General features: G+C 41.9%; 1 protein-coding gene across 3 annotated transcripts in view; it reads left to right on the top strand.

Annotated features, from left to right (window-relative positions):
* The window catches only part of EVI5L (ecotropic viral integration site 5 like), an 87,165-nt gene that overhangs the window by 42,070 nt on the left and 22,346 nt on the right, over positions 1-22,749 (top strand). Inside the window, exons 5-16 of one of the 3 annotated variants that reach the window (XM_089661238.1) lie at positions 161-235; positions 3,651-3,776; positions 4,769-4,912; positions 5,007-5,096; positions 7,541-7,638; positions 7,728-7,788; positions 10,633-10,686; positions 11,415-11,447; positions 13,088-13,228; positions 15,570-15,698; positions 19,279-19,419; positions 20,639-20,776. In XM_089661238.1, coding sequence (XP_089517364.1) covers positions 161-235; positions 3,651-3,776; positions 4,769-4,912; positions 5,007-5,096; positions 7,541-7,638; positions 7,728-7,788; positions 10,633-10,686; positions 11,415-11,447; positions 13,088-13,228; positions 15,570-15,698; positions 19,279-19,419; positions 20,639-20,776 — 1,230 coding nt within the window. Of the gene's footprint in view, positions 1-160; positions 236-3,650; positions 3,777-4,768; positions 4,913-5,006; positions 5,097-7,540; positions 7,639-7,727; positions 7,789-10,632; positions 10,687-11,414; positions 11,448-13,087; positions 13,229-15,569; positions 15,699-19,278; positions 19,420-20,638; positions 20,798-22,749 lie in introns of all 3 variants that reach the window. The other 2 variants (XM_089661237.1, XM_089661239.1) reach the window with 2 other exon arrangements.

The following is a 22,749-nucleotide window of genomic DNA, read 5'->3' as shown; positions in this document are numbered from 1 at the left end:
GGGGGGATGCTGCACACAGAAGGTTTTTTTGCATAGAATGCATGAAGGTAAAAAACCTTGAGCCTTTACAACCACTTTAATATCCGAAAGGAATACAAACCACTTGTTAGGCAGAGATTGTGGCCTGTATTATACAGATATGTATTCCTTTCTTCCACAGGCATACTCGCTGATAGATCGGGAAGTGGGTTACTGCCAGGGCAGTGCCTTCATTGTGGGCCTTCTTCTCATGCAGGTAATACTCCGAATTCTATAGATCATATTGTACAGAAACCTCAGCCCACATACATTGTATAGTTATCTACATCTAAAAATCAAATTATCTAGATAATTGGTTCTCCTCAGTGAGACCAGGGCCTACTATACTCCTCCAAAATCTTCCATTCCTCAACAATAAGAAAAAAATATTTTGGCTACCAGGGTAGAGGAGCTTCTCAATTCATCATCCAATCCTCCAGCGGTCCAGTCTGAACCTGGTATGACATCAGGAACTGTCGGGGAAGATAAAAAGCTGCATCTTGGCAAGAGGGAGACCGTTGCTCAGTAGTTGAGAACCACTAATCTAGGTTCAATACAGACATTACAATCTGATTGTACAGTTTTAAATGACCATATGTGTACAAATATTGGCACTAATCTTCCTTATTGGCCTATAAGTGCATATATAGGCAATTTGCATATTGGGTCTACATTTCAACCTTTTTTTTCTAACCTGATCCCATGTTCCTTCTATGATGATGTTTAAAAACAAGCTGGCACTTACTATTACTATATAATAGACTGTAATAAGTCTATAATATAGCAGGCCAACGACCATTACTCCATATTCATATTCTTAGACCTTTCCGCTGCCTGTGACACAGTCAAACACCCATTCCTCTTCAATAAACTCCAATCCCTTGGCCTCTACGACTCTGTTCTTTTCTGGTTCTCCTCCTACCTATCTCATCACACCTTCAGTGTCACCTACAACTCTATCCCCCCCATTTCTCTTCCTCTTTCTGTTGGGGTACCCCAAGGCTCTGTCCTTGGGCCCTCCTATTCTCTATTTACACCTCTTTGCTGGGCCAGTTAAGTTCCCACGCCTTCCAATACCACCCCTATACCGGTGACACCCAGATCTAGCTCTCTACTCCCTGGCTCACCCCCTCAATCTCCTCACTTCTCTCAGGTTTACCAAACAACATATCGGTATGGATGTCACGCCACTTCAAACTCAATCTGTTGAAAACTGAGCTTTTAATATTTCCTCCTTCCTGATCCTCCCCGCATGATTTTGCCATTGAGATCATCAGCACAGGCTCTGTACATGTCAGGGTGTTAGGTGTAATCCTAGACTCTGGCCTCTCCTTCAGGCCCCACATCCAATCCCTGGCTAAATCTTGCCGCCTTACCCTCTGCAATATTTCCTGAATTCACTTCTTATCTAATGACAGCACAAAACAACATATTCAGTCCCTGAGTATCTCCTACCTTGTCTACTGCAATTCCATTCTCACTGGCCTGCCTTTACCCAGGCTCCCCCCCCTCTTCAGCCTATCAAGAATGCTGCTACTAAACTCATACACCTTACTAACTGATCCCTCCACTAGCTTCTACTAGCCCAACATATGAAAATTCAAAATATTAAAGCACAACATACAAAGCCATCCACAATACTGCCCCCAGCTACGTCCCCAAACGCATCTCAAGATATCACCCAAATTGTCCTCTCTGCTACTCCCAAGACCTCATGCTCTCTAGCTCCTTTGTTTCCTCCTTCCATGATCACGTCCAGGATTCTTCCAGAATCTCTCTCATCCTCTGGAACTCATTACCCCAGTATGTCCAATTAGCTGCTTTCCTGTCTGCCTTCAGGTGATCTCTGAAAACTCATTTATTCAGGAAAGCTTGCCCCACCTCCACCTAAAAACTGTACTTTGGCCACCTCCATTAGATCATCTTCCGCAGCTATTGCCTTTTGTACCACATCCACCTCCCTTTAGATTGTAAGCTCCTATTCCTTCTATGTTGAACTATTTTATAATTGTACTGTCTCCCTTTGTGTTGTAAAGCGCTGTGCAAACTGTTGGCGCTCTATGAATCATGTGTTATTAATAATAATAATCTCTTGAGGAAGTGGCAGATGTAGTCCACGAAGCACGTCAAGAATCCTTTCTCCCTCACTGTGTACATGGAAGATTTGTGGATTTTCTTGTAGATAATTGAGGTATTTGATATTCTGCAGGAGGGATGAAGAGTGACGGGATAAAACCATATACACTTTTTTGGCTATGTGTCTAACACTATTGTGCCAGCTTCAATAACTTTTTTAATAGTCTTTTATGGAGAATAAATAAAATCAGATGCTGGCGCTGTAATTTCTGAAAAGGATATTGATACCTTTCCTATAATGGATCCGATACCGTTCTGAGCTTCCTTCTTTTGCTTTTAAATGATCAGATTTGCCTTTCATTTTGCTGGCATCAGTGGGAATCCAACTATTTTTGGGATCTCGTATCCAGGAAAAACTGACATACCAGAAAAATGGATACATTGCGGCTGATGCATTGAAACTGTAAAAAATAAAATGACTGCTAAATTGGAGACATTGTTAATAGCAACCAATCAGTTCCTCCTTTAGTGAATGAAAAGCTTAAAGCCCCCCCCCACCCCCATGTTTCCTCTTTGCCTCTTCTCCAGCCTCTATAAATTCCGCAAGGAACACTGACATGATGATGTCAGCACAGCTCTCTGATTCGATACACTATGAATATAAGGTGCGCTGGTGAGGCCTCCTTAGAGGGCATGTCCATGCTGCCCTGCATTCATAGCAAGTCCTCAGTCAAGATTGATAGTGCGGTGGACCTATCTGCATTGACTAAATATTGCATTGTTAATTTGTACCATATTTGGGGGGCATTTTGTTTTTGAAAAAATTGTGGCAGCTGAACTGCAAACATAAATTCTGATTGGTTGCTGAAGACAGCAACCCAAGTTTATTGCTCATTTTTCTTTCATTGGTGTTCAGTAATGGGCCTCATTGACACCTGGGACTCCATTGTAAATTCAGAAATATTTTAGTGCAATTCAAAGGTTTTTGTTTTTTTTACACTGGTTGTAAACCCTAACATTTACCCTGTGAATTGATTGCCTTCAGGTGATACACAGAGATTAAACAAATCCTCCTACACAAGATTATCTGAAGTCTTCTCTGTCTGTTCAAAGTGCAAACTTTATAAAGTTTGAGAGTTCAGAAATAAAGGGGACATAGAGCTGAAGTTGCACTCTGCAGAGCTCAGTGAGGAGAACTCTGATAGCTGGTTCTAGGAAAGAGACCCCCGCCCCTTCCCCTCCGCCTCTGCCCCTTCTCCTCCACACAGCTCACAAGAACAGAGCTGGGGCTGTCAATCTGCTAGAGGTCCCTCCCCTGTCAACATCTTTCTCTTGGTGTCAGGAAAACTTCTCAAACGTTATTCATGCTGATAGCGGAGGAACAAGGCAGCCAATCTGGTGCTCTGGATTGAGACAAGCACACACTATAGAGGGATATGCTTTGTTCATATTTTATATCTGAGGTTGCAACCACTTTAAATAACTTTTTATTTGTAACCTCACTATCATACCCTTTTGCATCTTTACCCATTGTATTTTGCCGTTTTCCCTGTCAGATGCCAGAGGAAGAAGCCTTTTGTGTGTTTGTGCGGCTGATGCAGGAATATCGATTACGGGAACTCTTTAAGCCCAGTATGGCTGAGCTGGGCCTATGTATATATCAGCTGGAGTATATGTTACAGGTACGTTCATTTGATTTCCATCCTAAATAAAATGTGCTAATTGACTTTGAGTCTATTTAAGGTTTTGCAAACCATATGGGGTAGATAATATATTTTACCTTTCCTTGGCCTGTGGTGATTAGGCAAGGGGTGAAATCATCATTCTTTATGGCAAGATCCCAGGGAATATTACGTAGCCAAAATCTCACAAACACACTCCTGTACTGTGCCACACCGTCTTCTCAGGAGATTTGGAGTACTCTGTACTCCCCAGGATCTCATCGTCAGGATATTGAAGTCACCCCCAACACTACATTTTTTTTTTCTTTTGTTTAATGCAGCATTTTAGCAAGGGGGAAGGAGGGAAAAAAATAAATAAGCGTGCCTTTTTTATAGTGCAAGATCTCCTTCAAAGTATATATAAAGCCTAAAATTGATATTGCATGAATACATTTCTTTAGTGTTTGATTTTCTTCTCATGTCACTGCAGTCCCATTTACTGTGAAAAATCTAGTGATCCTACCAGTTCCTCATGTTCCTGTACAGTTCTGACCGTGCAAAGCACAGAAGCAGATGTGTGCTGGTGTGGTCAGTTTGCATGCCAGATTTTGCTATTCAGATCTACAGAGCACTGTGCCTGTACTCCTGTAGTCAACTTTTCTGCTTTTCTTGATTGACAGCAGCTCCTAGCAGAAGCTTTGCTGTCAAAGTAAGGAACCTATTTGCCTGATGTCTGAGGTGCAATTCCACTGAATGTCCTCCAGGCAGTGGATACGCCACTTCTCCCACACTCTCGAAAATTGCCAGGCAGGAAGGCCATGTTATCATGTGACTGTAGAATAACCATAAAATTAAAGGTATAGAAAGTGTTTGTTTTTTTTTTTTTGTTTTTGTTTTTTTTTTTAACTGATTGAATGGATAGAAAATTTATTGGAAGAGGATAATATGCTTTTACTTCATTAACTTTACGTATATTTTAAGGCCTCATTCATAATGTAATGGGTATTTCACAGGACCAGCTCCCAGAGCTGAATCTACACTTCCGATCTCACTGTTTCCACACATCAATGTATGCCTCTTCATGGTTTTTAACCCTGTTTCTCACCACCTTCCCCCTGCCTGTGGCAACACGTATCTTTGATATCTTCATTTATGAGGTAAGTGTCAGTCCTTTTTACTTGTTACTAGATGAAAGCATTATGCAAGACTTGGAATATTATGTAATTTATCATTGTTTTTGTCCCTTTGCAGGGACTAGAGGTCATATTCCGAGTAGGGATGGCAATACTGACTGTAAACCAGACAGAGCTCATGCAGCTGGACATGGAAGGGATGTCACAGGTAGGTATTGTCAGCTGCTGTTGCATGGAGAAGGGGAAAAAAAAAACAGTCTATATGAGTTCATGTTTTGAACGTGTTGCACATTACACTCATATTTAGGGCGTAACACGTAACATGCTCCAGGACCTCCCCCTGATTTTCCCTCACCCGTGACAGCGGGTGGTGGTCCCTCTTTCCCACAGCCGCTGTCGCAATTTAAAAATGGCCGACTATGCATGGCTCTTCCCGCACAGCTGCGTCATTCATTCACAGAAATCTGTGACTGAATAAACTACAAGTCCCATCTTCCACTGCGGCAGACAGCTTGTATCTCAATAACACTTCTTCCAGCTTTCTAACAAAGCCTGTGCAGAAGTACAGGCAGAAAGCTAGAGTAAGTGCCTGCAGGAGCCTGACATTGCCTCCATGATCCATTCATCACGGGCGAAATGCTTTGCAGGTTCCTGGGGGGTATCTTCATTTTGTTTCTCCCTAAAGGCCAACTTGGCCTTTAAAGGTTCACTGTTGCTTTGTCAAAAGAGTGAAACAATGGCATCCTGTTTTATTTATGGGGAGATACTTTTAAAGCCTATTCTCCTCTAAAGGGATGCAGATATTGTAGCTTTCCTTATTAGAATATTAGAATTGTTCAGATGGCTATAATGAGACCCTCCCATTCAGGAATCTAAGTGATGACATGCTAAAACAAATAGCTGTTTCTTTGGAACAAAGGAATGAATAAATAGGCAACAACATTTGCTAAAATCCTTGCAATTGTATATAGATTATGATTTTGTTTGTACTGTTTCAGTTACTTTGCAGTAAAGCAAGGAAACAAAAACCCTGTAGTCAGGGGTGGACTGACAACTCATGGGGCTCCCGGGCAATAGGGGATCATGGGGTCCCTGTGTGCTTGCCCAAACTCAAAAAAGCCTATGAAAAAGGTACCAGGGGCATCTCATGGGGCCCCCTACTGACCCTGGGCCCTCGGGCAGTGCCCGAGTTTCCAAATGATCAGCCCACCCCTGCCTGTAGTTTATTACTGTGCTTTTACTAAATAAGGATGTTGCCTATACAAGCAAACTACTTGCAGTTTTCGGAAAACAATACAGGACATACAGAGTACTACAGATATGCATGAAACCCACATGCACGTGCCATTTAATCTCACTAGCATTGTCAATGGTCTGTAGGCTATAGGAATACACTACCAGGTCATTAAGGTTACATAATAGCTGGTTTGCAATTTTCATAGCAAACAGGACTCCAGGCATCTCAGGTGATTGCATGAAACTGGGTTTTTTGGTATTGTTTCTGCCATTTGTGCGGCTTCTAATGCTGTTCCCTCTAGCAGAGGCTTGTTTGGTTATATGAAGTCCCCTGTGGCAAAGCCTTTCTATGATCTTGTGGAGGCCCCTCTGGTATGGCCCTTCCTTGGTCTTGTGGAGTCCCACTTTCAGCTTGTGGTGCTGACATTTTATTTAGAAAGTTTGGGTATCCATTCCCACATGGGTGTATCCTTTCTACCTCTTCCATTTATGTCAGTTTCTATGAGTGAAGCATTTTCTAACTCAAAATTCTGAATGGCACTGTAGTATTATAAATGTCATGGTTCAATATATCAAAAGGTTGAGATATTGTTAATCCCTATTGACATGGCTTTGGGTCCAATGTTTGAAAAAGCTTCTCTAAAACCATGGCAATAGTTAAAAACATGTATATTTCCATGGTGACCACATTGGAAGACCACATGTGCAAACATTGTTTCATTGGCATTTGTTTGAGAGATGTTTCCAGAAGGTAGCTGATGCTGTTTACTCCTAAAAACAAATATGTTTATGTAAGTCTGAGAAATTACACAACCTATAGCCCAATCACCTAGAGTGGATTCTTTTTATCAACAAAAGTTAAGTTCCATTTGTCGAAAAAAAAATCTAATCTCCCCTTACACATCAATGGGAATGCAACACCTTCAGGTGAAAAGTAAGTCAGACGTCCAATTGATTTCAGAAGCATCTCAAACTGAAGTCACAAGGAGGCTGCAGTTCCCATTGACATACAACCATAGACTGTTCACACCTGACCACATGAACAGGCACCATAGAGAACAATTGATTTTTAAAGTTAGCTTTTGTAATGTTGAGCTTTAAGCTTCAAACTGCAGATTGCTCAAGTGTGAATGCAGCTTCAAAGACCAGCCAGGCTCTGGAAGGCAGATGGCCCGGATCGATACAGTAAGAGGTCTACATGTTCGCATGGCCTCTACTTACAGAAATCTATCTGTTAAATATATGTGTAGGAAACAGTAGAGCACATTAAAGGCAACTATGTCTACTGAGACATCTTGATCAAAGCAATTATCCATTGATTTAGCAGTCAATGCAATTAAACCAATATTTCATTTCTGTTCACTTAACATGTACTGTATATCCCATGGAACCAAACTAATTTCTGCAAATTTTCAGTATTTTCAGAAGGTTATCCCACACCAGTTTGACAGCTGTCCTGATAAACTGATCCACAAGGCCTACCAAGTCAAGTACAATCCAAAGAGAATGAAGCGGTATGAAGACATGATTGAGCTATTATTGGGGTAACTTGTTGCTCTGGCGTAGGCTTTAAAACTGAAACATTCTGTCCTTCCCTACTTAGACTGGAAAAAGAATATGCTGCTATTAAAAGTAAGGAGATGGAGGAGCAAATTGAAATCAAGGTGAGTACCTACTGAAAATGTCCGAATGTGTTGGTAAACCCCTTCCAGTTCGCTCATCTGTAGGTTAACATTCTGCTGCACTGTGCCACTTTAATCTACATTCCATTTTGACAACGTGAAGTGTTCAGCACCATCACGGACAGTGCTACTAGTCTCAAATGTTCAAATGATAAGGAACATGTTTTGAAAGCAATCCGTATGGTTCCCTAACATTTGCTCACCATGTAAACTATAGTATGGTGATCACATGACAGCTGGCAGTGCATTCAGTTCTCTTTGCACTCAATGTGCACAGAAAAACACAGTTTTTACTTTGTACAAGGTTTTAAAAAATACCCTGCTGAGATGCATTATTATAGGCTGAAGATAATCCAAAAAGTTTTTTGATTTTTTTATTATTTTTGAAACTCTACTGCCTCCTTTTAAAAAAAATAATTGTAAAAATGTTAGATAGGAAAATTATTCATAGAATTGTCTGTCTATTTATAAAGCCGCTGTTAAATTTGGTCTGAGCATCTAGGCATCCATAATCTCTGATCATGAAAGAGTTGAATGTGTTCATGAAACCGCATGGAGCCATAGAAATAACTGTCATTTTGTATTTTGCAAGTAGACCTTATAGACTGAAACTGTAGAGTGCGGTCCTTGAAATCTAGACAAGAAGGAGCTGAAATGTAAATAGAGCAGGGCCCTCCTAGCAAGTAAGGAATTTTCTTGAACAGTGTTTCTCAACCGTTTTTCAGTCAAGGCACCCTTTTAAAATTCTGCACAATCTCGAGACACCCTTTAAAATTCTGCACAATCTCGAGACACCCTTTAAAATTCTGCACAATCTCGAGACACCCTTTAAAATTCTGCACAATTACAAGGCAGCCTTTACCATTCTGCACAACCTTGAGGCATCCATTACAAAATGTAAAGTACTAAACTAATAGTTTCACAGAATGCAGCAACATCTGCACATGTGGGACATCCAACATCAGAGGGGATTTATTCTTTCAAAGCAAATATACCTTTCCACATTGGTACTGACTAGTATTCCATTATTTGTTTCTCTTCTCCCTCATTCAGCTAATGTGACCCCAGCACTGATGGAGAGGGGCAAGCAAGGATGCTGTGCAGGTGCCCAAAGTCCTCCTTATCAACTGATGACATAATTGTTTTTTTATGTCATTGGTGGCTAGAAGGTGGTAATGGTGCACAATGAAAACCTGTGGCTTTGTGTAACTGAAGGCAGGATTGATCCACCTGCTGGCTTATATCAAATTTTTGGGCATTTTGCCAAGGCACCCCTGAAGAAACCTGAAGGCACCCCAGGGTACCTGGGCACGCTGGTTGAAAAAGGTTGTTCTAGAACCAAAGGAAGATGAACACGTAAATATGGTCCCTTGAAATCTAAAGAAGAGGGAAAATATGCTAACTTCCTTTCTGCATCTCCTTTTTCATAGAGGTACTACACTAATTCATTCAGTGTTGGGGCTCATTCACATGTGACGTTGGGGGATGGTAAACCCTGTAGTTGAGCTGCGTTTCTAAGGTCCATGCACACTGGGCATAAAAAAAAATGCTGCTTATACAGGGGTTTTGCTTGTGTGTTTTTTATTTTTCTACAGCCTGTAGAAGCAACTTCATGTTAGCCTATGTGTCCATGCACATTATGGAGTTTACCATCATGTTTTCAGAGGTAGATTAAAAAAAGCCCTCCAGAGTCACGTTTTTTTTTTTGAGAGGCGCTTTTGAAGAAAAAATTGCTAAACACACATAAACGCTGTGTTTAGGAGAGTTTGGCATTTTTAAGTGTACGGTACATTGAAAAATGAGCAAAGGGGAATGTTTTAAAAAAAAGTTTATACAAGCAAGGAGAGTGAAAACCCCTAGTGCATTACCAGCACCACTTTTGATTAAAGCCAAAGATCAAAAACATACTTACAAACATGAGATAGAACAGGTGTAATAATACATGTCAAATCCAACCATGGGGACAATGTCATCTGACCACACAAATATATGTTGGTAAGCGGACGTGTTTTGGGGGTGTGCCCCCTTCCTCAGAGCTAAACCCAACTTTTTTACTGTCTGAGCCCTGGAGTGTTGGATCACTTTGTCTCATAAACTCTTGTACAATACAAGCCACTATGAAATTTTTTTGTCACTTTTCTGCCGGAAGTTCTAGAGTTTTTTTTCTGTCCCTAGTGTGCATGGACCAGGGGCGGACAGACAACTCATGGGGCCCCCCAGGCAATAGAGGATCATGGGGCCTCTGTGTCCTCGCCCACACTCAAACCACACCCAAAAAAGCTAAGAAAGGTACCAAGGGCATCTCATGGGGCCACCTACTGACTCTGGGCCCTCGGGCATGTGCCCGAGCGCCCCAAAGGTCAGTTCGTGCTTGGCATGGACCTTTGCTTCCCCCAATCATGATCCTATTTAGCTGCAGAGGTAGCAACTGGAGGTGTACATATGTCAGGGCTGCTGTGCTTTGCTTTGTGGCAGGAATTATACTCCCTGTTGCTTTCAGCGGGAACAAAACCCATTCAAGTCAATGGGACAGCTCTGCAAGTGTTCCACAACCGCACCCTAAAGCAGTTGTGTAAGGGGTTAAAGAAGGTGGTGAGGTGGAAGTACCACGCCTCCTCACGCCTGTCAAATGCCCTCTGAACAGCGATCTGAACACAGATCGCTCTTCAGAGACCAAAGCACATGTGAACAAGCCCTAGCTTGGCTAAATAGGACAATGTTTATTTTTTCAGATTACACAGCAAACAATTGATCTTTGTGCTCTTGCCTTTAACTTTGAAGTTTTTTTCACATGACATCTGTCCTGTCTGTTACTACTATATGCAGAGATTAAGAACAGAGAATAGACTTCTGAAGCAACGTATTGAAACTCTAGAAAAGGTAGGATTTGTGCTGTTTTTTATATTTAGCTGTACCCTTTTTGCTCATCACATAGTCTTTGGCACTGCCATCTTGCTCCTATCCCCCTTTTTCCTCCACACATTACATTTAAAGATGGCTGCTTAACTACTTTGCAGTAGCTTTTTTTCCTAAATATCAGTGCTGTCTTGGAAGTTCTTTTTAAAACCGGCTGCCCACTTTAAATTAAAAGGGCATGAATTAGATAACAATATTCTGGTTGCCTACTTTCCCACATATGTTCATGATTTTGATTCAGACCATAACACAATTTCAGATTTAGTCTGAATCAACATAAACAAATATTGCAGTTCATCCATTTGAGTATAAATGCTCCCTTCGAGGACCTTTATATGGTAGCTTCCATCAGCCAGACAAATGTAAACCACAAAGTGAGGCCCCTTTTTTGCTTATGAGGGGAGTGCAGGAAACTCCAACTTGTCTGACATTGGGGCCTTAGTTTAGAATACGGTAGAAGACCCCAATTATAGCAGCCATTTTTAAATCCTCTTAGGTTGATATTGCAGTAATTTAATGTGGCATTCTTTTTAGAGAGACCTGTCTAATTCAGTCCTGCTTCTTGTAGTGCGGTGGTGGTTACCTATTTCTTTCTCTCTCTCTCTCTCCCTTCTGCTCTTTCTTTGTCTCTGGCTCTTTCTTGCTTTACCTCTTTCCTTCCCGTCTCCTCGTCCTTGTGGACTGTCTCATAGGAGAGTGCTGCATTAGCGGACAGGCTCATCCAGGTACAGTTTTCTATCTTCTTGCCTTTTGGGGCTTTAGGATCATCCCCCTATAAGTTCCTTCTTTCCCTGGTGTATTTTTTCCTGTCATAACAGCAGAAAATGGGAGCAGCTGGGTGGTAATTCTTCCTTAGGGCAATGATTCGTCCAATTTTAGGAGGATATAAGAAAGAGAAAATCTAGACATGGTGAATGTTGGTGCACCTGAATACCTAGGCCATATTACCAATATTTACATATTTTGTTTAACATGGACCTAATGAAGGGCTTTAAATTTCCACTCGCCTGCTCGCCAATGGCGAGTGGAAATTATGGTGGGGGCGAGTGTGTCCCCCTATGGCCGTCTTGCTGAGCAGGCTCGGAGCTCAGGCCGGATCTGTCATTGGCACTGGGAGCTGTCAGACTGCTCAATAGCTGAGCGCAGTGAAAGCAAAGAAAGGAGTGTGTGCTGTGCTCTCTGCCTCCCCCTAGAATGCAGTACCCGGATCTGTGAGTGAACAGCGAAGTACTGCAACTTTTTATGGGTGTGTGTGTGCATGTACATGTGACATGTGTGTATGTACGTACATGTGTCTGTGTGTATGTACATGTGTGTGTGTGTGTGTGTGTGTGTGTGTGTATTTCTGTGTATGTACATGTATCTGTGTGTCTGTACGTGCCTGTGTGTGTATACATGTGTCTGTATGTGTGTGTGTGTGTACATGTGTCTCTGTGCATGTGTGTGTACATATTTCTGTGTGTGTATGTACATGTCTGCGTTTGTGTACAGGTGACTCTCTTTTTGTGTGTGTTTGTTGGTGGCGAGTAACTCTAAGGCCTGACTAGTAGCTCAGGACTTGAAATTTTAAGCCCTAACCTAATGGGTTAGGGAACAGTGGTCCCCATAACAGCTCGGGTACCGGGGGCCAAACAGATGTCTCCTGAACATGAGCAGTGTGATGAGTGACCATAAATCTAAAGGGTAATTGGACCAGAAGGTATAGTTCATTTGCCCTTAGACAAGATGGGCACCAACCTGTTCCATAAATTGTGCTCTGATCTTAGCCAAGCATACAAGCGTATATCAGCAAAGAGTAGTGAGGCACGGGAAGACTGATTCAGTGCCAGCTTATATGGAGTTGGTAAAAATGAATCTATCTTTGATGAGGCTTTCAGAATATGCCACAGAGATCACATTTTATTCCCCCTCGGCAAACATTGGTTAGATCAGAAGTTTATCTCACCTTTACAACCGAGTTTATGACTATAGCAGATCTGGATATTGCTAGACCAGATTTAGATAGTAGGCAAATGTATTCCAGGAATTATGCTAGGAAAATGAGTGGGCCAGTAGTGACCAGTAAAAAGTCCCATTTACCACCATCCTGAAGCCTTGAACACATTGGTTTCATAGAGTACATGCATGCAGAAAATATTTCTACAATGCATTCAAATGAAGCATTTCTTGCATTGAATATCAGACTGACACCAAAGTTCCATGAGCAGATCATTGGTAGGGCCTCTTTTGCTAAAATGGGTAGTTGGTGATATGCAAAAAAATGAAAAACTTGGGAAAAATTATTGCTAAATAAGGCTAGGCAAAATCCCAATGTACCAGGACTAGAAGCTAAAACTGGCTTGGTTTTACTGGCTACCTCCACCAGGGTCAGGTGACACGGGCGCAGGAAGCAGAGGAAAACTACGCCATAAAGCGCGAACTGGCTGTAGTAAAGCAGCAATATTACACAGCAACTGAAAATCTACAGAGTGCCCAGAACCAAATCCGCCAACTACAAGATAAACAGGTGAGATACCCACCAGAGGCAAGACTTTGATACTAGACTCCCATGTAAGTTGGTGAACTTTTATATAAAAAAACATTTTTTGTGTGTAAAAGTGACATATAACACAACCTTATATTGTCATATAAAAGCTACAAAACTGTGAAAAATACATTTATTGTGCACTGTGCTTCCTATTTTAGACTTAACAATACAAGGATTTCCACTCTAGCTTTTGTGTACAGACACTTTTTATCTTTTGTATCATTTATTTATAGAACTACAACGTACACTCAGTATAACCTGCACAAAGTACCGCCTGTACATTATGAGCTGTATAACTACAGCCTACACATAGTACACCCTCAACATCATAGCCTATACTGTATAGGTACAGCATCCTCCACGTACATCCTAAACTGTATAAATATAGCCTTCACATAGCGCACCCTGTACATCATAATCTGTATAACTACAACCTACACATAGTGCACACTGTACATTCTAACTTGTATAAATACAACCTACACATAGTGCACCCTGTACATCATAACCTGTATAACTACAACCTACACATAGTGCACCCTGTACATCATAACCTGTATAACTACAACCTACACATAGTGCACCCTGTACATTCTAACTTGTATAAATACAACCTACACAAAGTGCACCCTGTACATCATAACCTGTATAACTACAACCTACACATAGTGCACCCTGTACATCATAACTTGTATAACTACAACCTATACATAGTGCACCCTGTACATCGTAACCTGTATAATTACAACATACACAGTGCACCCTGTACGTTCTAACCTGTATAACTACGACATACACATAGTGCACACTGTACATCATAACCTGTATAACTACAACCTACACATAGTGCACCCTTTACTTTCTAACCTGTATAACTATAACCTACACATAGTGCACACTGTACATCATAACCTGTATAACTACAACCTACACATAGTGCACACTGTACATCATAACCTGTATAACTACAACCTACACATAGTGCACACTGTACATCATAACCTGTATAACTACAACATACACATAGTGAACACTGTGTATGTTGTAGTTATACAGGTTATGATGTACAGTGTGCACTATGTGTAGGTTGTAGTTATACAGGTTATGATGTACAGGGTGCACTATGTATAGGTTGTAGTTATACAGGTTATGATGTACAGGGTGCACTATGTGTAGGTTGTAGTTATACAGGTTATGATGTACATAGCGCACCCTGTACATCATAACCTGTATAACTACAACCTATACATAGTGCACCCTGTACATCATAACCTGTATAACTACAACATACACATAGTGCACCCTGTACATCATAACCTGTATAACTACAACATACACATAGTGCACCCTGTACATCATAACATGTATAACTACAACCTACACATAGTGCACCGTTTACTTTCTAACCTGTATAACTATAACCTACACATAGTGCACACTGTACATCATAACCTGTATCACTACAACATACACATAGTGAACACTGTACATCATAACCTGTATAACTACAACATACACATAGCGCACCCTGTACATCATAACCTGTATAACTACAACCTACACATAGTGCACCCTGTACATCATAACCTGTATAACTACAACCTACACATAGTGCACACTGTACATCATAACCTGTGTAACTACAACATACACATAGTGAACACTGTACATCATAACCTATATAGCTACAACATACACATAGTGAACCCTGTACATCATAACCTGTATAACTACAACATACACATAGTGCACACTGTACATCATAACCTGTATAACTACAACATACACATAGTGCACACTGTACATCATAACCTATATAACTACAACATACACATAGTGAACACTGTACATCATAACCTATATAACTACAACATACACATAGTGCACCCTGTACATCATAAACTGTATAACTACAACATACACATAGTGAACACTGTACATCATAACCTATATAACTACAACATACACATAGTGCACACTGTACATCATAACCTATATAACTACAACATACACATAGTGAACACTGTACATCATAACCTATATAACTACAACATACACATAGTGCACACTGTACATCATAACCTATATAACTACAACATACACATAGTGCACCCTGTACATCATAACCTGTATAACTACAACATACACATAGTGAACACTGTACATCATAACCTATATAACTACAACATACACATAGTGAACACTGTACATCATAACCTGTATAACTACAACATAAAGTATTTTAGTGACTATGTTTTGTCTATGCAATATTTCTGCTGTAGTTTAATCATGTTAAAATATGTTTGTGTACACGCTACAGAATGATCCAAGGGTGACTTCGGAGTTAGTGTCCCATTTGGAGTCAGAGCTGGAGCAGTCACGGCTAAGAGAAGCAGAGACTTTGGAAGGAATGAAAGAAATGCAGGAGAAAGTGGTAGAGCTGGAAAAGGTGAAACACCGTCACAACCAGTACATAGTAGAGAGAAACAGAAATTCCACACTGCCTCTATTGTAAACTTTTAGAACTACCGTATTTTCCGGCGTATAAGACGACCCCCTACTTTTCCTGTTAAAATATAAGGTTTGAGCTATACTCGCCGTATAAGACTACCCCTCTTCCAACGCACACCAAATAAAAATGAAAAAACATCAGATTTGATTTCAATATGGTATGCTATTTCAGTATGGTATTCCAATGATGGGGCACTATTCCTCCCACTGACACCAATGATGGTGCCCCATCATTAGTGTCAGTGTGTGAGGAATAGTGCCCCATCATTAGTCAGTGGGAGGAATAGTGCCCCATCATTAGTCAGTGGGAGGAATAGTGCCCCATCATTAGTCAGTGGGAGGAATAGTGCCCCATCATTAGTCAGTGGGAGGAATAGTGCCCCATCATTAGTCAGTGGGAGGAATAGTGCCCCATCATTAGTCAGTGGGAGGAATAGTGCCCCATCATTGGTGTCAGTGGGAAGAATCGTGCCCCATCATTGGTGTCAGTGGAAGGAATAGTGTCCCATCATTAGTGTCAGTGGGAGGAATAGCGGCCCATCATTGGTATCAGTGGGAGGAATAGCACCCCATCATTGGTATCAGTGGGAGGAATAGCACCCCATCATTGGTATCAGTGGGAGGAATACCACCCCATCATTGGTGTCAGTGGGAGGAATACCACCCCATCATTGGTGTCAGTGGGAGGAATAGCACCCCATCATTGGTGTCAGTGGGAGGAATAGCACCCCACCATTGGTATCAGTGGCAGGAATTGCGCCCCATCATTGGTGTCAGTGGAATACCGCCCCATCATTGGTATCAGTGGCAGGAATTGCGCCCCATCATTGGTGTCAGTGGGAGGAATTGCGCCCCATCATTGGTGTCAGTGGGGAGAATAGTGCCCCATCATTGGTGTCAGTGGAAGGAATAGTGCCCCATCGTTGGTATCAGTGGGAGGAATAGTGCCCCATCATTGGTATCAGTGGGGAGAATAGTGCCCCATCATTGGTGTCAGTGGGGAGGAGGAATAGTGCCCCATCATTGGTATCAGTGGGGAGGAACAGTGCCTCATCGTTGCTGTCAGTGGGGGAGGAACAGTGCCTCATCGTTGGTGCCAGTGGAGGAGGAACAGTGCCTCATCGTTGGTGTCAGTGGGGGAGAGGAGCGGCTGCTCCTTCTTCCAGTTCGGCCGCTCGATTTTCGCGGGGCCGCTCGGCTCCGCCTCCTCGCCGGTGATTGGTCGCCTGTGTGCCTTTCCAGTGCTGGCGCCCAATCACCCGTGAGGAGGCGGTGCCGAGAGGCCGCGTGACCATCGAGCGGCCGAACTGAAAGAAGGAGCAGCCGCGCTTCCTGGACTGGATCGTCGTGGGACTGGAGCCAGGTAAGGTACAGCAGCCCCTCTGCCCACCCCTGTACTTTGTGTCCGTTGGAGGAAGAGGGGGGGGGCGGCGCCGCGCTGCCCCTCGAAAAAGTGCTGCCCTGACACGGCTCGCACCGGCGTATAAGACGACCCCCGACTTTTCAGAAGATTTTCAGGGGTTGAAAAGTCGTCTTATACGCCGGAAAATACGGTAGTTGGTGTCAGACCTCGGCAGAGATCCCTTCTCTTTCACACAGAGAGGAAGGGTCCTTCTCTACAGCATGCCAGCAGGGCACAGGAGTTTCTACTTTCAAATAAAATGATATGTAAGGTCCCTTTCACACTGCACTTCTGATCAGATCCACCTGTCAGTGTTTTAGGCAGACCTGATTGGAAGGTTCATCCTTCTTAATGTGCAGGTGGGTGTAAACGGACTTGTTTCTGGTTTACACCCGCCTACTTCCGGTTCCGATCTGATCCACTAAAAAAACGGAAGGGGATCCGTAGATACAGCGGAATCTGTTTACTCCTGACTGCACTGTTTCATCTGCCCACTCTGTTCCGATCAGCTGGGGATCTGTGAGCTAATCAGAACAGAATCCACCCCATGTGAAAGAGGTGTAAGACTTGGTACATCTTTTGTTGTGATGCACCTGGAATTTATCTAGCCAATTTACACTGAAAATCTAATTGAGATTTAAAACTTTAAAATGAAGTTTAGTTATATAATATCATTCACATGGCCAACTCATCTGCTGGGCACAAAAGACACCTGTAGCATTGGCAGCTTATTTGCAGATGCTCTGCATGCCCCTCTGTTGTCAGGAAGTGCTGTAGTAGAGCAAAGTAACTTCTTTAATTGCTTTTGTTCTAAAAAAAAAGTGATAAATCAGGAGGATTATTTAGAATGTAAACTTTAAAGTACAGCATTCTGATTTCTTAAAGTAACCTGTGGCCAGGCTATGGAGCTTGAAAGATTTGCATATACTTAATGAAATAAATGAGCTGTAAAATGAGTCCTCACTCTCCTATGTAGCTGTAGACTTTGTGGACTAATTTATAGTCAAGCATTAGGAACAGAAGTTTTTTGCATGTCAGCAGCTCAGCTCACACTGATCCCCATTCTCAGTTCACCTGCTTTGTGTCCACATTGGAGGTTAGAAGACTTGAAATTGGCTGATTGATGGGATGGCTACCCAACATTGGCTGAGCTGCAAAATCACTGCTGCAAGTGGGGAACAGGGTGAGCTGGGCTTGCTGAGAGAACATGTATGGCCATAGTGCTTCCACTGAGAACTTTGAGGGTGAATTGCTCCACAGAGTTTGCAGCTATGGAGGTCAGTGAGGGCCTATTTTAAAACTAATTTATAGCTTGTTCAGTTCTTCCTACCAGCTGAACGCCTATACATGGTACTGCAGAGGAAGACCTTATTCCACGCTGCCACATATATGTGCCTCTGTTGTGTGCTTGAAGCACCACAGCAACAGCTAAGAATCACACAGTGATGATCAGGAGCCAGGAGAACCAGTTGTGCTAAAAATTGAGCATTTCCTTTGTGTGTGCATGTACAGTGTGTATGTGGTATATTTATTTTTAAATTTTTCAATTTTTTACTTTTTTTTTTTTTTTTTTTTCTTGGGGTCTGGATCTGGTGAGTTCAGACCAGATTGAGATCCCCACCCCTTGCAGCTGTGCAATAGTACATCAATTCTAATCAGCCACCAATAGATTACTGTAGTAGTAAGCTGCTGCTAAAGGGAGAGGCTGGGCAGAGCTGCAACTGCACCATATTGACAGGAAGTGCCAACACGTTACTTGACAAGTGACAAAGTAGACGCCTAATATTTTTCGTTTGTCTTTACAGCATGCTCTTATGGAGCGATCTGGAGAATATATTGGAATGCCAGGAGCTGCTCCTTTTTTTGCTTTAAGTGCTGGTCACTGGCAGCCAGCAGTTCCAGCACTATTGCTTGGTGGGGTGGAGATTAGAACCTCTGTAAGGTTTTATTGCTACCTTTGTCCCCTTTGGGAAGATTTATGCTCTTTGTCCTGATGATCATTGTCACTAGGACAGAAAGTGAAGGGAAATCTCCCCATCTGATTAGTGCAAGTGTGTTTAATTTCATTTCTGCCTGACCTTTTAATATTGATAGAAAAGTTTTTACTTTTCTGCAGCGTAACAGCGCTCTTCCAGATGAGAACAATGTTGCGCTACTACAGGAAGAGGTCCAGGTTCTACGGAGAAGAGAGGCCCATGCTCTACAGGTTATGCGTGAAGGACAGCAACAAGTGACTGAACTGACAGATCGGTGGCAGGTAAGTTCTCCGTTCCCACATATGGCAGTGCACAGAACCTTCCACTGCCATCCAGCTAAATAGATATAATTTGGGAGTCATTTGTAATGGAGAGAGGATATCACTGTCTGCTTTGCTTTATTCATTGCTGGCTTACAGACACCAGGATCTTCACATTACTGCTCATTCATAAAATACCAGCTGGTGAATGGAGCCTGCAGTGCCCCACAGACTTCTCTTTACTTTAAAGCAGCAGAGAGAGCTCCATGATTGGAAAAGAGCCAGTCATGTGACTTTGACTAGCTGTTTTCTTTTTTGTATACTGTCCATTAATTTTAATTGCACTCCACTGGCCTTCAGAGTTTCTGGCTGTAGAAAGTTCATGGCTGTGCTTTTTAAATTCGTGATGTTTTATTGTTTATTTTTTTAAAGCAGCTGTATGACCGTGGTAAGGCTACACCACTGCTTTACAAATAGTCCCTTGACTACCATTCATTTAGAGTTTAAATTTACAAAGGTATGCAGCATCTGTCCCCCACTGGCTCTAAGACTGAGAACTGAGTGATCCAAGACCGCTGATTGCTCAGTTCTCTGCGTTCAGTGAGCAGAGAGTGTCACCAGCTCTCTGCTCTGCCCTTCCAGCGCTCACTGGAGAGCTCGGTTTTGGAGGGGGTGGGAGCGGCTGGCTCAGGCTTTCAGCGGTTTTCTGAAAGGCTGTCAGCTGCCAGTCCCAGCATCTGAGTAGATCCTGACTATATGGCTGGGATCTTTTCAGAGCCTGCACTGGCTGAGTGACCTCAGCTGACAGCGGGTTTTACCAGTCCCGTGATCCATAGGAGAAGTATAGCCAAAATAGCTTTGGCTATACTTCTCCTCTTAAGATGTCAGCAGTATACACCTGGTGATGTCTCCTCTCTCTGTGTCTTTAATTTATGAAAATCATTTTGGTGACAGATTTGGTTTAATAAAATTGTTCTTCACCAATCCACACATTTTTTCTGACTTGCCTGTAAAGTGTTTCTTAAAACATGTGTATGTTTTTGTAGCACAATTTCTTTGTTTTTTTAGTTGGCTTTCTGTGTTGGCTGCGTATCGAGATATCCATTCACAAAACAAAAAGAAAAATGCTCTCTGCTGGATAAAGGAAACAAAAATCAATACACATTTCAAACAACTCCTTAGCTGCAAGGAATGCAGAAACGTTCTTCATATATTTAATCTGTTCACTTTCTTTATGTAGGCCCTGTCTTCACGGGGAGGTGGCATTTGGAAAGACTCGCCTCGTAAGAGTGCCACTGGGGACCTACAGGATGAAGTCATGTCTTCTCGGTTACGAGAAGTCCATGCTCAGAGCGAAACCCGTGAACTTCGCCAGAGGGTACTCATTCTGGAAAGTCAGGTGACCTCGCACTTCCCGTCAGTGGTCGTCTCCTGTATTGAATTCTGTGTAGTATATTTCATTCATGCAGGGTTCAGATAGAATTACATGGATAGGTCAAATAGGATTGATTTTGTCATAAGCCAGTGCTAAGTAAAAGCATTAGATCCAGATTACAATACATGAACTTTGTTTATGGATTAAATGTACAGTCAATGGAGGATCATAAGCGTGCAGATTTAAAACAGATATACAACTTGGATACCAGTGAATAAGTGAAAAGATAAAAGAGGTTACTTACACATAACATACACTATATGGGCAGAAGTTTCTAAGTCTGTGAACTTCTGCAGATCACACTTATATTAGCTTGTTGGACAACCCATTCCAAAGCAGTGGGTATTAATATAGAGTTACTCCTCCCCCCATCCTAAGTTGCAATTATTATAGACCTCCAATAGCCGGGGGAGGGTTTCCACAGGTTTTTGTAGTGTGTCTGTAATAATTGGTTATTTAGCAAAAAGAAACAAGCAAACATTTGTCAGATCAGGTACTTGTTGGTTGAGAAAGCCTGGCTCATCAGAATTTCAATTCACCTCAAAGGTGTTCATTAGGGTTGAGGTCAGGATTGTCTGCAGGACACTTGAATTTGTCCACACCAAACTCATCAAAACATGTTTTGTTTTTTTTTTGGATAGATCTGGCTTTGGGTGCAAAGGCACAGTAATGCTGGGACATAAAATGGGTTCCTAGATCTCAAGCAAAAGGAAGTCAAAGGGACTGGTGCACTAAAACTATGCCTGGATAGAAAGGGGCCCATAGAAGGTTCAGTTTAAACAGATGGTTTCTTATAGGCCCTTTATTTTTTAAAAGTTGACAATTCCATTGATCTTAAAGCAGGGCAGGCACAAAATATTCTGGTTGTTTGCTTTATGAAATCAACTATATTGCATAGCCACAGACCACCCATCTATGCGAAAAAGAGATATAAACCTGGTAATAGATTGTGCATGGAGATTAACCATTTCTTTAATAAAGCAGGCCATACACCAGTAAAATGTAATCTGAAATTTTTCCTTTTAAGAATGTTTATTCGATTTTCTAATCATTAATGGGGGTAAAATCAATGTTCATTTTCATCCGCAGTGATGAGAAAATTTGAAGGATCAGGATGAAAAATGTTTTTCTAACGAACACATTTCTAAAAAGTGTGGCTTTTGTTTGGGAACGTCCATTCATTCCAAAGTCAAATGTTAAAAGCAAACAAAATCTTGAAATACTTTCAAAGGACATTCGTCAAGTCATCGAATGTCCTGAGAATTGTCATAAGATGTTCTTATGAATGTTCATATGACCATTTGTTCAGAATTCTACTATAAGCTTTTGTGCAGCCTAAAGGTCCAACTTTCTAGCTAGATTGAAATGTTAGGGGAGTTCCAGGCATGATATATTTTACATAGTACATTGGTCCAGCTTGGATCAGTGTAAAAATATATATATATCATACCTGGCCAAGTAGGCACTGCTACTCCTGTGATCTCCACTTGCTTTTGGGCTCCATGCAGAGTGGCCAGCCTGAATTGTGAATACAGGAGGTTGGATAATCAGCCACAAGCACCATTCAGAAAATTCTTTCATTTTTCTGAATTAATGCAAAGCATTCTCTGGTTGGACATGGTGGAGATGTAATGTCGACCACCCCACCTCTTTACCTTGTTCAATCAAAGGACGCTTTGTATTCATTCAGAAATTGCAAAAAATACTCAGAATGGTGCCCTTGCTGAGCAGCCAACCTCCTGTGTTCAGAATGCAGCAGCCCGGCTGCTCCGAACGGGACCTAAAAGCTAGTGGAGATCACTAGATTAGCAGAATCTACTTCACTGATATCCAACTTTCAGGGGCATTGGCTAGGTATGGTATCTGCATAATGATACTGGTCCATTCTGGACCAATATAACTATGTAAAAATATAC

This window comes from Staurois parvus, unplaced genomic scaffold, assembly GCF_062004578.1.
Source record: "Staurois parvus isolate SC_StPar_1 unplaced genomic scaffold, SC_StPar_1.0 ptg001328l, whole genome shotgun sequence".
Taxonomy (NCBI): domain Eukaryota; kingdom Metazoa; phylum Chordata; class Amphibia; order Anura; family Ranidae; genus Staurois; species Staurois parvus.
This window is presented reverse-complemented; position numbering and strand designations above follow the sequence as displayed.